Below are 17,810 nucleotides of genomic sequence, written 5' to 3'. Positions count from 1 at the left end.
ACAGACACACGCACGCACGCACGCACGCACGCACGCACATACACACGCACAGAGACTTTAAACCTACTGGTACTTTGGGTGGAGGCAGCGCTTTCCTCTCTCCAGTCCCTCCTGTCAGTACAGCGGGAGGCGGCGTTTCTCTGAGCTGAACCTCCTCATCAACGTATCCTTCCACTCGGACTTAAACTGATCCAACAGGCAGTTGTGGCCCAAATACTGCCCCAGTCGCGGTTGCACTTGACCTGCTGGTAGCCTCCGCTCCGTGGCCGCTGCAGGTCCTGCCAGGCCCAGGGTCGGGCTCCACGGAGCTACTAGCAACGTTGCTCAGACTGTCGTCCAGGGTCTCCTTCTCCAACGACATCAGGAGGCGTCGGTGTCGTATCCGATTTGGCAGAGGAGACTGTTGGTGGGCTTTTCAACCACTTACGAATATCCATGATGAACTAGAAATGTAATAGTAAGCCGGTGAAAACTCATCCAGCTTCACTTTCAAAAATGCGCGGTTACTGTTGAGCGGCTACATTGACGTAGGCTACGTCACGTACATAGCGTAACTTTCTTTTCAGTAAGGCCGTGATAGGCTGTTGCAGTGTACATTCCCATCAATCAAACAAAATCACACCATTGTTTCTTTATATTTTTAATGTTTTAATGATAAAGAATACAACATTAGTATTTCTCAACACAAAATTAGCTACTATGATAATATAAAATATGAATTAAAGTAATTTTTTTAAGAGATCTGTGCCTCAAGTGGGGGGGGGACAAGCATTTTTGGGGGCGGGCCAGGCCCCCTACGGCCTCATCATTTAATTCAAATGTTATTTCTGGAAATATATTCACCTTTTTAAAGTTTTTTAAAATCTAATATTGACAGCGATCCTTAATGTAACGCCGATTAATGGTTAGTAGAATACCTGTCAGGCGGAGTGATTACATTTAGTTAAAAGTCCCAGTACTATATCAGCGCTCATAAAATGCCTCTCGTCCAATCAGATTACTTGGTCGGAACTAACTGTAGTGTAAAGAATTTAGTCATCGGACGTCGGGACCTTAAATGATCAGAGAATAAAAGCAAGGCAAATATTAGGTAGCTCAGCTCCAAGTCGCTGGAGAAGTCCTGTCCTCTTAAGCACCTCGCAAATCACTGATCATTTAAAACGTGAAACTGCTATACTCGTTTACCGGTTTTAACCTGGTTCGTTTCTAATGGAGATGACGACACCTCTGCGGATAATCCGATTGCCGGTGAAAACCTGTTGAACGTCTGGTTCATAAATTATCAGCGAAACAAAGGTAAGCTGTCAATTCTCAGCTTTCTCAAAGACGTCATGTGTCTGCCATATAGCGACTTTAAATGTGAAACTGCTATATTCAATGTCTCTAACGGTTACAATCACCGGGTCTGTTTGATTTCCTTGAATCACTGAAAAAATCCGAACCGGACCTCGGAAATAGTAGTTCGAGAGGGTTCAGAGGGTTTATCCATAGCAGTACTAGCATTTCTCTGATATTTTCTTCAGTGTTATACGTGAAATCATAACAGCTAATGAGCTAGCATATCAACAGATTCATCTCAATGACAAATGAGCAAACTCCACTCAGTGATAAAGACTTTGTGATACACCTGAAAGCTAACTACTAACTAACTATTACTAAACTACTAAACTGCAGAATAGATATTTTCAAACGTGGTGGTACAGTCTCAATTTGCACTTGACATGGCCTTATGCAATTTAACATACTACATCAATTGCATTTTTTGCATTGTACACACTATATGTGATCGCTGCAGAGCATTCCCTACCTCATATGTTTCATGTGTCTCATATGTTACATGTCTCATATATGCTCATGTTTTGGCATTGACTTTCTAATTTTTTGGATCTCTGTTCTCATCAGATATTTCAGGAGGCCGATAACAGCTGGATCCCCGTATTGAAGTATTCGTAATTCAAATGAGAACAGCAATATAACTGATGCTAAATACACGATTACAGCTTTTGTAAAAAAAAAAAAAAAAAGGCAGGCTTTGTTCAAAAACCAACAAGTTTAACAAACAAACAAACTTAAATAAATACATTTATTGACTGCAGGTGGGCTAAGCACATAATAGTGAAATCTTTCTGTGCAATGTGTTGTCACAGACACAGGCTGGTCTACCATGCTAATTAGGGTAAATTCCTCTTCAGTCTCACTTGTTGATTCTGAACACATCCAAGCAGCGAAAGGATTACCATCACACAGCGTCATGGATGGTTTGACTACCAAAGCTGTGCTTGTAAATAATTGAACATGGAAATAATTTTCTGTGTTGACAGGTCATGACAACTGCAATCACATCAAAACCAAGGAGGTTTCCAGAAGTTTTATCCTGATTTATTGGCTTTATAGGGTGTGTGTGTGTGTGTTGTGTGACCTGCAGATGGCTGTAGTGGCAGCAGAAAGCTGATTTACTGAGAGTCTGTTAAGATATGTGGTTGTGATATGGCAGCTGGCCTGCCACCACTGAAATGACTAGTTTTTAGTGCGTCTCATGGTGATTGAGAGGGTTGCCGTAGTGATAAGTGGGTTGCCCTGGTGATAAGCATTCTGCCGACGGATAAGAGAGGTTGGAAGAGGAGGGGAGAAGGGGAGAGGAGAAGGTTCGATAAGAAATCTGTCCAGTTTTATCTTCAGTAGCTGTCAACACCCATTTCTTCTTTTCTTTTTGGTCTCATCTTCTTTTTGTTCTGTTTTCTTTATTCTTGTCTTCTCTTAGTTAGTTATTTTAATCTCTTCTCTCCTCTTCTCTTCTCTCCTCTTCTCTTCTCTTCTCTTCCTCCTTTCTTCACCAACGATGTTATTGGACGGGGGACAAGGGTGGCAAGACTCTGATTGAGTCTGATTGGTCATGCTCAGGTCACCTCCTGGTCAGCACTGTACACACACACACACACACACACACACACACACACACACACACACACACACACACACACACACACACACACACACATATGCACACACAGCGTCACCAGTGTCTTTGCTTTGACAGAGGCTTCAGACTGTGTCCAATCAATTTAGTACTTGGGCTGCTGAAGACATGCACTAGTAATCAGTGTAACCATCACTGTGTTTGAACTCTGCCTCTTTGTCTGACTGTTTGATTGGGGTGAGTGTGCTTAAATGAACGTGTGAGAGAGAGAGAGGGAGATTGAATTCGAGGCCTGTCTTTGTGTGCATTTCTTTTCACTCTGTGGTAGTGGGTGTGTGTTTTTGCCTGCTCTTCCACTCTTATTGTTGAGGTTGTTACGTGCCTTGTGTTTCAACTGAAAGGACAAGAGTTGGCCATGAATCCTAAGTTTGCTTCCTTCCTTCTTCCTCCCCCTCTCTCCATCTCTATACCCTCCTTCTTCTATCCTCCTCATCCTCTTCTCCTCCTCCCCACTCCCTGGTTGTATGTAGAGGTTCCCATGGCAACGTTGAGCCCAGCCAAAGTGACTGTAATGGAGGGGGAGAACGTGAAGCTGTCCTGTACGACCTCTGGTGTGCCCTCACCTGAGCTGATTTGGAACATGTCATTGGTCACCAACTATGTGGTTAGGACACACGCACACACGCACACACATACACACACACATGCGCACACACACGCACACACAGATAGAGAGAGAGAGAGAGAGAGAGCGAGAGAGAATATAGTTGGTTCGTTTTTCACATTACTTACAGACCTGAAACAGTTAGTCAATAAATCAATTAGCTGATCTACGGAAAAAAATAATTTTGATAATTGATTAATTGTCTCAGCCATTTTTCAAAAAAAGACACTTGTTGGTTTCAGCTTTCCAAACGTGATCCATATACCCATTGTGAAGGTAGGATTTATTGCAGAGCTTTCTCTGTTAGACTGTGTTAGTTTTAAGATTTGTGCACCTAATAAACTGGAGTGTATAATATCTTCGGGGTTTGGACAGTTGGTCTGATAAATTTAGTAAAATGAAAATGTTACCTTGGGCACGGAGGCTTCCAGGCTTCATAGGTTCACTGAGAATACATAATTGGCAATTGAAGATAAATGTCTGTTGCAGCCTGATCCCCTTTATCTGGTAACTGAGCTTAGCTACAGTTTAATAGTCAGCACACATGTAAACTCTCTGTAAAGGCGTTAAAAAGGAATCCATGACTTTGTCTGGCTCTGTATTCTCTGTGATGTGATCAAAAGAGTAAGTTCCCCCGAAAAGTGGAGATATACAAGATATTTACTCATTTTTGAAGTGTGCTTACACTTGTTACTATCATTTTAGTTGATATATCAGATATGTATGAATAATGTAAACCCTGCTACCACCTTCTGACAGTGTTTTGCTATGTTGCCTGCTGTATACAGTGCCATGAATGTGATGATTTCACTGGTATGATAAACTTATTCCAATGCTTCACATGCTTTGTCACATGTAAATTATCAGGGACCACTCAAATTTAAAGGCCAAATCTGATTTCTGCGGCTCTCAAACCTCAAGAGATTATTTGTCATGACAGTTTCACGTAACGTCACCATTACAGATTAATTTTACAAAGTAATCTTACGATGATAAGTCGTGTGAGTCGTTAGATAAGCAATCATTTCCTTTGTCTTTGTGTTGAGAAAATAACTCTTCAGTCTTCATGCTGATATATGGGTGTGTTTGCACTCTCAGATCGAGACATCTGGCCAGATTTCGGTGCTACGACTGTCCAACCTGTCGTCGATGGACCACAACAGCAAGATCAGCTGCACCGCTGAGAACATTGTAGGAGAGAAGGAGTCCTCTCTGCAGCTGGATATACTTTGTAGGTTGACCCTCTCGCAGACATCCCTGATTCAATGTAGATTAAGGTGTCAAAGCGTCTGTCTGTGTAGTATTGTCTTCGAAACAGAGAATTACAAGCTGGAGAAGAAAATTGTTCTTCTCAATCAGTGTTTCTATATGCTTCACTAGTTTTTGACCTCTCAATAATCTCACCTTTTTTTCTGTCCTTTCTGTTTGTGTCTTAAACTCTCTATTCTCTCCACTACCCTCAGTTCCCCCCAAAATCACTAAACTGAGTGATGCAATCCCAGACCATCACTGGTGCATCCCCTTCAGTGTGTCAGGTAAGAGAGACATCCGAATAATATCCTTTCATGATACTTTGCTGTTGAATTTCAGTTTGGCAAGGCCTCAGCATGAAATACTTACCCTAAATTTTGATTAGTGTCACAGTATATATGAATCACAGCAATGACGATATAAGCACAAAAATATAGACTGATAATTAAAGAATATGATGAAAATGAATGAATGAAAATCACTGAGTGTCTTGTATCGTCTTCATAACCTTTCCAGGAAACCCAGAGCCCCAGCTACAATGGTATCTGGACGATGAAGCGGTGACAGAGGGGCTCTACATCATGACCTTGATCCACGACATCACAGAGAGGGAGTACCACGGCTGCCTGCAGCTGGACAGCCCCACACACCTCAACAATGGGAGGTACAGACTGGTGGCTAAAAACAAATACGGGTCAGACCAAAAGGAGGTGGAGGCTCACTTCATGCACAAGCCCTGGGATGGTGAGGAGTTCATTTTCTGTTTTCACATCATTCTGATCAACATATCAGCCATATTATTATTATTATTATTATTATTATTATTATTATTATTATTATTATTATTAAGAAACTATTAAAAAACTGTTTATTTTAAAATCAATATTTAGCTTTCATTAAAGAGTATTAAATGAACTGATTAGCTGTTTGGCAGAAAAGTAATCAGCAAATATTTTTATAATCAATTTTATTTATCTAAATTTTCAAGTAACCCGTGCAAGCCCTTAAAATGATGAGGAAACTGAAAAAAATCATCACTTTTGCAGTCACTCTTATGAGTCTGTCTGGCTTTTGTCAAATTCTTTCTTTTTGTAGAGTTGCCTGTCACTGTTTATACTATGACTGTGAAGTTGTTGAAGTCACTGTTTCACATTTCTATTTAGTAAATGAAGAGTGCTTTTAACTATTAAGACTCACCCTTTAGACTTTTAAAACACCAACCTCTCGTTGGTGCTGTCTCACTGGTTGAATATGAATGCACACTTGTGTATATACAGTATGCATTTTTCAATCTGGGTCCATAGATGAGCATAGACTGATGATGAGGGGTTGGTTGTCGGCATGAAAGCCAAAAGTGGGATGCCATACTGGCAAGGTACAGTTTTGTATATTTAATTATTGGTAGTACGTCAACAGATTTCAAGCTGTTATTTGCATATTAAAGTATGTTCATGTACGGCTATGTTTATCGTGTAAATAATTAGGCAGAAAGAGTACACATGACTAAGATATACAGTACTTGGGCATGGAGCGTTTCATTAAGATGTAGACAGGTGGTTGTGTGCAGGATTATAGTATCAATAAAGGTACAAATCATGAGTATCTGCACATTGGAATAAAGCAACTAACACTTTGTTGGACTTAAAAGGCCTATTGGGTATATCACGCAAACGGCCAACATGACAAGTACATGTGTACTGTATGTCTGATCCAACCCACTAGAGGAATCTAATATTTCTATATAGTTTGAAACTCCTGTGTACATATTGTCCATTCAGTATTTGACCAAATTTAATCTTTTTTTTTTGTTGTCGTCATGTGCAGGAACTGAGAAGGAGCCCTACTATTATGGTGAGTAAAATGAATATTCACTGCAAATATTTTTATTGACTGTAAAAGTGTTAAATGTAACACATCAGGTTTAAATTCATAGTGTATTCATAGTGTCTGTGTTTTTAGATCAATGTTTTTATATGTAACATCTCATCATTTTCATTAATTGATACAAATTACATTTTAGAAATCTTTCTCTTTCTCTTTTTTCTCTCAAGTTGCTGAGGGTGCGTTACATACCTACACATCCATGCAGCTAGGGATTAGGGTTGATGTTATCTCTTTTTCCACACTGTCAAGTTGTGCATGTTGAATGTTTGTTGCTTTGTCTATTGTGTTTGTGTAATCTGTTTTTGAAAGAAAACAGGCATGACAGATAACATTATTTGTGAGGTGCATTTCAAAGAATTTACACTTGAAATATGATGATATGTTCAGAAGTTAATTTGTCTCTGTTGTCTTTCTCCAACACCTCTCCTCCTGCAGATATCAACACAGGTACTGTCGTGCCTTTTATTTACTCACTCGTCCAAGCATCATATTTTAATTAATTGACATTGAATTGACTAAGCCAGCCCCGGTTAGTTTCTGTTGCTACGCCTGTCATTGTGGCAGATTTACCCACAAAATTCTTAATAACTCTTGAAAACAATGGTTCCTTCATAGACAAAAGCAGACTTCTTATTTTATCAGCTGTAGCTAGCATTCTCATTAAGCTAATGATAACTCAATGAGCTGGTTGAAAATGTTGCTCCTGGCTCACTTTTTAATGTTGAGAAAAACGAGAACCCTGTGAAAAGGGACTTAAATCAGCACTGGAAGGCAACATATATGATAATGTGCTAAAATACTGAGGCTAAAGCTGCATGTTCCAGCCAAAAAGTCTGCGCTGTCTGGTTGATGATCCATGGACATGGAAATAAAGAAACATCATGGTCTTTTAGTGGGGAGCTAGTTAGTCCAAGTATTGTAAGTATGATAAGGATAAAGCTGTTTAGCCGTTTAGCTTACATACTTGCATAAATTATTTATATTTAATTGTTTGAGGCTGGGTTTGCTGGAGTGTCAACTTCTCCAAATCTAATAAAGAACCTGTAATGTTAGTTTAAATTCTGATAGCATGTAGGATCAGTGTTGTGTCAAAGACTGTCTGTCTGTCAACATGTGTTTCCCCTTACCTTAAACTGAACCTAACCTTACCCTAACCCCAACCAGTTTTCTGTGCTCCACCTAACCATAACCGAACCTAAGCCCTAACCTATGGGGCACTATTGGAAATGCTATTCATATGAGAGGGAAACTGGTGAACAGAGTTTAACATAACACCAGCTTCCATAATAATGCAGTATTAAAAGTCACTTGCCTTGGAAACTCTGCTTGCAGTTAGTGAGCAGATTAACACTGTTTAATCCATTTACTAGCCTACACACTTGTTCTTGTATTTTTGGTTTTGGCGAGGGTACAAAAAAAAAAAAGAAAAAAAAAGAAACCACCATCTAATCTCTGAGTATCACATACATCCCCATGCATATAAAGAAAGTTTTACAGGCCTGCTATGCCTAGTTATGGTTGCTAAGTTACAATCGGACAACTGCTGAAAATACTAAAATGCAAACCGCCTTGTACTAAATTCACCCGGTGTGCAATCTGTTCAATGTTAACAAAAGCCAATGACCAATAAATCATATATTATGAATATCTACTCAAGATGTTAGGTCACACATCACTTCTTGAGTGGCTGTTCTTCTCTATTGATTCTTGTCTCTCTCTTTCCTGAATAGAGAGTCCCCCTGTAGACCCACCTGAGGATAGAGTCGCAGTAAGTCACATCTCACTGTTTTCTTCCAGCTATTGAATGTCAGCTGTTGAATGTTGAACCTATTTTTTGTGTCATTTATTTCTGTTACCTGTCAAAAAACACTTGAGTTTGACCTATCTTTTAGCATTATAAGAAACTGTTCGAACCCAACACAATGAAGATGCAGCAGTACTTCAGAAAATCTGCCTTTCTTGGACAGTGATATAAATACAATCTGTGGCTTATACCTTTGTTTGCTGGTGTGTATGACATTTGGCTTTGTGCGGCTGTCTGTGTGTGTGTTTCTCATCTCTTCAGTAGGTTTATAACTACACTTTCTCATTGTGCAGGTGTACGTGGTGGTGGGCATCGCCGCTGTAGCCTTCACTGGTTTCCTGCTAATGTTGGTTATTCTCAAGTTTGGAGGAAATTCCAAGTTTGGCATCAAAGGTAAGACTTCTGACTTATCTCAGTGGCATCCACCCTGTGGGGGAGGATGAACACTTCAGGATTAATGTAAAAAATATTGGTAATTGCTGTTAAGGATGTTTGGATGTCTAGATCAAAGTTTTGGGTAATTTAAGTCTAAAATGGATGGCTTCATGGATACATAAAAAACTAAATCAAATGATTTGCCCCCAAAAACCAAAATCAAAAAATTTGAGCCTGAAATCACTTCCAATATAGGGAATAATTGGAGACAACTAAATCTATTTTATTGATGTTTTATGATGCTGTCAAATAATAAAATTGGTCGTTACTTTATTACTCATAATCACCTGCGGAGCACATAGCACACATAATTCAGATTTCAGTCGACAAGTTTAACGTTTCAATGGTAAATGCCAGTTTAGCTACTGTATATATGGTAAAAAAATTACTTCTTGGACTTTTAACTGCATTATGTAAAGTATACATTTCCACTTACTATTTCGACTTTGTAATGTTTTCTTTTTCTAATTGTTGCTAAATATCTAAGACTCACTTATGGGAGACTTGATCATACTTTTTTTCCTTGCAGTGGTTATTACAGGTCAGAAGTTGATAATCTGGGGCTGAATATGAGTCCAAGATGGGAAAAGTTATATGTATGCTGTTCAGATCATTCAATGAATTAATGGGCTTGGGACACTAAAATTCCTGTTTCATGTCATATACTGTATGTAGATCTCATTCAATATGCAGACCATCACGTGTCCATGAATCTATCCTGTTCAGGTGAAAACAGCTGCTGTTTGATGGAGTTTGCCTGGGTCTCAGTGCTGCTGGTGAATAACATGCATGTTGACTAAACTGAACTCTGTCATCTTTGTCAAAAACTACTGAGGTAGCCATTGCTGAAGCCCTCCTTCACTCTCTCTGACGCACACACACACACACACACACACACACACACACACACACACACACACACACACACACACACACACACACACACACCATTTATCTTTTTTACAACACAGTTTTCAAAAAGCATTTTTATAACAATGTGTAACTTCTGGAATGGCTACAACTGCAACTAATTTATTTTCTCTTGTAGAAATTATCATACTGACTTACTAGAACAGACTTGTCTCTGTTTTACTCATTTTGACATGTGGCTGATATTTTCTCATTCTTTGTGAACTAACAATAACGACTGAACAACACTTCCATCAGTCCTCCTATTTCTACATACAGCACATAATGATTATGCTGTTTTTTTTTTTTGTTTGTGATTCAAGATTTAGCTGTGTGAAAATCCCAAAATACATAAGGTGGGTGTAGAATCTGTTTTCTGTGTCCATTTAGTTGACTTTAGTTTAGTTCACTTCGGTTGGAAAGGCATAATGCATTCATGATAAGCAAACTAAAGATTCAAAATTCTTAAGAAGTAATTTTGTGCTATGTAAAGACACAGTTGTTTTAGGAATAAATAACCTTTTGGCAACGCTTGAAACATTTGCATTTGATGCAGTGAAGGTTCCCATTTTACATTCAAATTACCAAACAAAAAAGTGAATGCAAATGTAGAGAAAAACATATAAATGTGTGTGTGCATTTATGTGTGTCACTCTTGGTTGCAATGTTGAGGTGCAGTATTTTGGCAGCGATTGATTTATGGCTCCCCGGAGAGGAGGGGTGGAAGACAGATGGAGTAGCTAGTATATACATTGTGTACATGTGTGTGTGGTTTCTTCGTTCTCCAGGAAAGGTGAACGAGTTTTTTTCTGAGGCAAATGATTTCTCTAATTCCTCTTGACATTCCTTATACATCTGCATTTGCGTGTATGTATGTATGTTTTCTTGTCTAAGCATTTTTACACATGTATGCACTTCTATTCGTGTGTAGCATGTTAGGTCACATCACAGTTTTGTCCTTCTGATTGCTCCCCTGGAGTCTCTCTTTCCACTGATAACTTCCTCTCCCGGCGTGGTCCCGCCCTCGTGCTCCACATAGATCCAGATGTATGTGCCCTGCAGCATGTTGACATTGGGGGTGAGTGTGTGGAGAGAGAGATAGTGGTGTCAGTATGACCAGCAGAGTCAGACGGAAAGTTGGAGAGCTGTGAGTAATCCACAGCAACACCAGTTGTGCCCACATATCCGCTGTTTGTTTGAAACCCTTACATATGTCCTTTACCAGCCTGATGACCAAAGGCCACTTCGACAACAGAAATATAACTGCAGATGGCAGCACACTGTCAGCGCTAATCTAACACAAACAGCACTTTGCCATGACAACATGGTTTTCTAAATCATAAACACATGTCCACAGACGCACACACACCCCCACGAGTACAGTCAGTGCTGACGATGATGAGGAAATTGTGATCAGAAAGTGTGAACACAGTGTGCCATATTGGATAGGTGTGCATGACAAAAGCTCAGCTCACCTCACCGACTCTGGATGATGCTGTTCCATCTCTATCTGACAATCAAGTAAAAGCTGTAGCTGGTTTACATTATTTATATTGACTGCATTAATCTGCAGACTCTCTCATCAATAACACATGGGCAGCATTTGGTAAAAGTTAACCCTCCTCGCACATATGATAGCTATTTTATACACCTTCTATAGCTGTTATAGTGTTCTTGTGTTGGCAGAAGGGAGTAACTAAAATGGATTAAATGAAAGATTAACCATGTGGATAATGTTGAGAATGTAGACTTAACAGCTGAAATACTGGGCTACCTTGCTTGTCTTTGCTCTTGATATTAAACCTGAATAGCATTTATTGAGTCATGTATGTGGCCACATGGCGAAGGTGAGTTCAGTACACACTCTTTCATAGCTCTGGTTTGGTCTCCACCAACTCCTGAGGGAAATATCCTGAGCTTTACCCGCTAAATGCGGTGCAGTGAGAGAGAACCAAAACAGTTAGGTTACCGGCAATAAAGACAGAACGAGTTAAGAGATAATGAAAATCTGAGGATGAACTGCTAATAGCAGCTTTAAGTTTTTCACCATCATTTTCAGGGGGTGAAAATTAATGTTAATTGACTTCTTCCACCACTGTTATATAATGGAGCTAAATGGAATTTCTTCAAACTATTGCTCTTTATAGAAATTAATGTATGTCTCAGTTAATACAGACGATCCTAAGACCTGCTGTGAGCAATTTGTATTGAATGACTGTTAAATAAAACCACAAAGTACAGAGGGGTGTGTGTCAACTGTATGATTGTTTTTGGATAGACATAGTGCTTTCAGGCACCAGTTCAGCCAGTTGGATCAGAAACAACATGAATTATTGGCCGCTTAAAAGTTAGAGGATCATAGTAGGGGTTTGATTTAAGATTGAGCCACTGAATGGTGAACATTCTCTTGCACTCTTTGTTTTCATGGTACTTGTCAGAATTGTTTAAGATCCAACTTGCTTACAGATTAGGCTAAGACTATCCGATCAATACAGCCCTCTGTTCTTGGAGAGAAAGCAAATCAGGTTTAGTGAGACTACGTGGTCCACTATGTGGTCTGCCACAAGAGGAAGCAACTACATCATCTGACTCTGGCCCCAAAATACCACACTAAGGCTGCTACATTTCACCTAACAAAAACAGGAGCTGTATCCTGGATGAATCCCCTTTGCCACAGATTGGCTCATGAGGACGTTCAAGTGCCAACAGCTGTTATTCAAACTGAAGTGTTGACAAAAATTAACATGGGTATTGGAGATTTTGTTATATCAGTAGAGATGAGGTGCATGGAGAAATCAAAGATGACAGGAAGTTTCATTGAAATCAAGATACATTTTGTAAGAGAGATCAAAGTACAAATTATATGTACAGATGATCATAGTTACACAGAGCAAAAAGTTGAGTCCAAATGTTGTTGGCTGCAAAATGGAAAATGAAAACTCAATGATTCAGAGTTTGAGAAACAGACAGAATGAGAGCAGGGGAACTTAAATAGGCCTGTTGGAAGCCTAACAGTTTCCACAAAATTATACATAACGACCCTCCCAAACTAACGGCAGACTCCTGAAAAAGAAAACATTTCTGACAGTGCAGTGTGAGAGAGGGAAGGCTGTAGCTGCATGTGTTTGTGCCCTCGAAGCACCTGTAGGGAGGGAAACGTGAACATAAAGCTGAGTTCTGATGCAAGAACGAGACGGAAATGTCAAGACGGGGGGGGGGGGGGGTGAAACAGTAAATGTAAAGTGAGAGACAGTCAGAAAGGAAGAGAGAGTGAATGCTAAAATTGACATTTGACAAGAAGTGAGAGTGAGAAAAACAGAGAAAGCCAGCAAGGAAGTGAGAGAGAGAGAGAGAGAGAGAGAGCCGGAGATTGAGGGAAAGTATAGGAAGGAAACGAAAACATGGGGAAAAAAGATGGAGAAACCAGAAGACATCATAGCTAGAGCAGACGTTAAAAAAGTGAGATAGAGCAAGGCAAAGAGAAAAAGAAAAGCTGAAAGAAGGAAGGAGATGGAAGGAGAAAGACCTCCACTTATCAATGATTCATCATTAGTGCAGGTTTCAGTTTCCTTCTTGTTTGGTGGAGTTGCACGTCTTCATCTCTCTCCCCCTCTCTCTCACATGCACACACAGCTCCTCCCGGTTGATCAATCGATATGACACCCTCAAGGTCAGCAGAGCTCCACTCTAGGCCTACCACCTCCTCCTCTTCTTCTTCTTCTTTTCTTCTTCTTCTTCTTATTCTTCTTCTTCTTCTTATTCTTCTTCTCCCTGCAGAAAAGCAGCTTTTGCCTGCAGCTCCTGAGGTTTTTGATGAACACCACTCACCTACCAAACTTTTGCGAAGGAAGAAAAACTGAATGAGTTGAACCACAAAGTAAAGAGGCTGATGTTCAGATTAGTTCTGAGTATCAAATGTCAATAATTTCATTAGTACTGCAGGAGGATGAAAAGTGGAATGGAAAACCTGGTCAGATTCTTAGTCATGTTGGTCTTATTTTTTGATCAGACCTGATTTTAAAATGTAATTATGGCAATTTTAGACTATATTTAATTCAGGCAAAGTTCTTGTATGGGTCTTTTTCTTGAGACAAAAGTAAACATTGATTTGTTTGACTTATTTTGTGGAAAGGAAATAGTTGAAAAGAGTCAAAATGCTAAAACCAGCATGCTAGCATATTGAACATGTTGGTTTACCATGTTAGCATGCTCACATTTGCATATTAGTAAACACAAACTACAGCTGGGAATGGTAGGAATGTCATTAGCCTTGTAGGTATTTGTTCATAAACCAGAGTATTGGATAAAGAGAAATTTTGACTTGAAGATTGCCCTAGATGAAAGGTCAGGCGATGTTAAGTTTTATTAGTCGTCCTTTGGGGAACATGAATGTCAATCCATGGCAAACCATTCTATAGCTGTTGAATGTCAATAGAAAAACTTAAACTTCATGATGGCTTCGGAGGGAAAATAAAGTGAAGACCAAAGTGAGCACGATTGTCTGGTGACTGTGTAAATTTGGCGACAATCCCTCCAGTTGTTGTAACTAGATATTTCAGTTTAGACCAGAATGGTGGGCAGACATCACCATCCCTAGAGCCATGACACTGGCATGTCTAACATCTTTGAAATACACAGCATACTCGGGTATTGCAGTTGGTGTATGTGCGTTTGGGCGTCTTTGTATGTAAGCCTTAACAATAGCAGACAACAGCATCCCTCGTGTCTTTTCAGCCAATGATAAATGAGAAGGACATATTAAAGGTCAGTTGGTTGGGAAGTTTGAATGATGTCTGCCAGGGTGCCACAGTCTTTTCTTACAATGACATTTCTTTAGCAACTGCCACAACATGTTTGCAGGTCAATGGGTTATTTTAGTAAACAGTCTAAAGCTCTTACTTGTCACTGAAGCGCTGCATTGAAACTATACATACCTGAACTGCCATGCAGTTTATCCACAACAATTTCGGATCTGACAAGCTGTGTGCGAAGAAAATGTGAAAACACTAAATATGCAAGTGGGTCTCTTGCTTATGCTTGAACCTGTTTATTGAAAACCTTTGTCAAATCAGATGGGTAGATTATGTCAACTGCACCTAGACAGAAGAAGAATAATACAAAAAAAAAGAGAGCAATACAAATAAGTTTCTTAGAGTAAAATGATGTTTTTGTAGCAATTTTAAAAGAACCAATGGATGGAGCTACCAAAACAAAACCCAAGTTTTAATTAACTGCAGTTTTCGTTTGTTAATGCTGTAGCAATTTATATAGTAATCATTGCTACTTTTATACTTAAATTTTTAAATTAAAAAAAATTGTAAATATATAAACATGGTAAAACTGGAGCCTGTAAACTGTGCCGTGCCTCTTGCTCAATACACACTGGAATAGGCTCTGGTCCCATGTGACCCCCGGGTATAGGACATACATAGAGGGATAGATTGTTAGAAAAGAAGGCTTTAGTCCTGGTGGGGTTTATTATTACACTTTGTGTCCTGGATCAAGTTTTTCAAGGAACAGTTTGTTTGTAGATTTTAATGTTGAGAGCTGGAGGAAGAAAAATCTAAATGCCTGTGGCTGATCCTGAGGGCAGTGATCGTTTGAAATGCTCTGAAAATGGAAACTGCTCTCTTCCAAAATGAAATGTTGCCTGAAGATCTTGTCTGCGCACTTTCCTGACTGCAGCTTTTTATTTGCTATACACGGCAATTTTTAAAGTGATTGTTTTTACTGCTTTTCACAATGATTTCTGGTGCGTGTGCCTCTTGAACTGTACACATCAGTTTATTGTTTAGAGATCCATTTGCATTTGCAAGATGCTTATTTTTGGGATATCTTTTTGGAATTGCAGCCAAATATCTAAAATGTAATTTTGATTTCTTTATCATCTGATTCTTTAAAGTGTTTAAGGTTATGAATCCAGAAAAGAGGTTGACAGTTTACAAAATGTAAAAGATAAGCATTTTCTGCAGGATGGAAACACATCACTGCTTATTGTGTAACACTGAATATGAATGTGATGGCAATAGGTATAATTTCAAATATTATGCTCAATATGACAAATTCTCTAATTGTTTACTTTAACCACTCTTGCACCTGATTGGACAAACATACCACTCGCCGGCCTAACAGTATTTACTTAAGATTATCAAACTCGAAAAATGTTGTAGCTGTTTTGGAGAAATTGGTTCGTAAATAAATTGACTGCAGGAAATGGAACCTAGTTGAAATAGTCGATAACACGGTTTGATCATCGTCTAAACTGCTCCCCATGGTTTCATTTTCTATTATTTTTAAGAGGATGTGAAAGCACCCATGTGATGAATCAAACAATAAAAAGCCTTGATGGTCTATTTTGAAAAGGGGAAGTGTTTGTGGTCAAAGAACTGGCAGTGACCATCAGTTGGTGTCTCTCTCTCTTCTCGTCTCTGTCAGGGAGTCCATTGTTCAGCCACACATCATTTCCTGTCTTGTATTGGTCGGCCTGACCTTTGCGAACAGTCAGAGCAGTGAAAAATTAGATAGTTGAAACTGGGAGTGCAGTGTGGGAACAGGACATTATGTATATGTACAATTTGTGCAGGGCACGGATGAAATTATTACAGAGCAGCTGATGATTTAGAATTTGTTTCCATTTTGAAATACGAGAGTTTTTAAATTAGATTATTCTACACTTCAGAAAGAAAGCACTTTGAAATGTTAAGTGTGACCTTATTTCTTTCTCCCATAGATGACCCACGTGCATATCAGAGAACATATATGGTCTTTAAATGCATATGAGGAAACCTGGGGGTCATGAAGCGTCAGCACATGCACTATCTACATATTTATCTACATATTTAGGACACTGAAGATACCAAAGTCTAGGATGTGAGGTTTTCTGGTGGCAGCTGTAATTTATTAATTGAAATTTTTTAATGTTATTTTCAGATGGCACAGATGACCCTTGAGCATTGATCAAACCAGAAAGAATTGTTTGACCCTCATGTAATCTCTACATAAACATTGCTTATTCTTGGAAAGTATTTTATAAAAAAAAAAAAGAAAGAAAAGAAATCATTTTTATGGCTGTTGCTCAAGTGTTGCTCAATCGGTGCCAATGTTTCCACAAAATGAACTCAGTGATCCACCACACCATGGAAATGGTTTCATCTCTGAGATGAGAAAAATAAAACATGTCGAAAATTTTCTGTAGAAAACGGTTTCTACTTGCTTATTTGAAGGTCATCGATTCAATGATAATAAACATACCATCCAACAAGAGCAAGAAAATGACTTTCATCTACCAGATGTAGCACATATTTCACATATCTTAATATTGGTGATGTTAAGATAACAAGATGGACATGTTTTGGCTTTGAGGTTATAAAGAAGTCATTTTATGCTAAATGGATTTAATTTTTTAAATAGTGTAACAGTTTGTGTAGTAAATTTACAGAATTAGTAAATGTCTTAAAACATACATTTTATAACAAAGCAAAGCAACAAAACAAAACAAGCAGGTTTGCCACGGAGTTTTGTAGCATATATCAAATCTGAATCCTGGTTTGAATCCTTTATTGATTATCCACAGCTTTCAACATCCATCCATACATCCATTATCTTCTGCTTCCCCAGGGTCAGGCCGCGGTGGCAACGGGCTAAGCAGGAGGTTCCAGACATCCGTCTCTCCGGCAAACAAAAGTTAAATATAACTTAAATGTAGAGATTTACTTGAGATACTGTACTTTCTGTTGCTGAGAAGGCAGAAACACTGCAGTTTTGAGTGGCAGTGTAATCGCTATCACAACCTGTACATAAAACCTGATAGAGATGAGCAGCAGAAGTTGATTAAATTACATAACATGTTGTTTAAATGTATCTAGCGCATTTACTGTTCACTTGGCACATCTTTTCAGAACAATTAACATGACCATCTTAAAATATTCATTTTTGCTCAGGGAGGA

At 39.0% G+C, this 17,810-nt stretch overlaps 1 protein-coding gene across 1 annotated transcript in view; it reads left to right on the top strand.

The window, feature by feature from the left end:
* The window catches only part of ntrk2 (neurotrophic receptor tyrosine kinase 2), a 78,901-nt gene that overhangs the window by 13,396 nt on the left and 47,695 nt on the right, over positions 1-17,810 (top strand). Inside the window, exons 6-12 of the mRNA XM_022757633.1 lie at positions 3,448-3,581; positions 4,680-4,812; positions 5,045-5,116; positions 5,349-5,594; positions 7,152-7,171; positions 8,449-8,484; positions 8,814-8,913. Of these exons, the coding sequence (XP_022613354.1) occupies positions 3,448-3,581; positions 4,680-4,812; positions 5,045-5,116; positions 5,349-5,594; positions 7,152-7,171; positions 8,449-8,484; positions 8,814-8,913 (741 nt within the window). The remainder of the gene's footprint in view (positions 1-3,447; positions 3,582-4,679; positions 4,813-5,044; positions 5,117-5,348; positions 5,595-7,151; positions 7,172-8,448; positions 8,485-8,813; positions 8,914-17,810) is intronic.

The sequence above is a fragment of the Seriola dumerili genome, unplaced genomic scaffold (genome assembly GCF_002260705.1).
Source record: "Seriola dumerili isolate Sdu_G_001 unplaced genomic scaffold, Sdu_1.0 BDQW01000290.1, whole genome shotgun sequence".
In the NCBI taxonomy this organism is placed as follows: Eukaryota; Metazoa; Chordata; class Actinopteri; order Carangiformes; family Carangidae; genus Seriola; species Seriola dumerili.
Note: the sequence above shows the minus strand (reverse complement) of the source record. Positions and strands in the feature narration are given on the sequence as shown.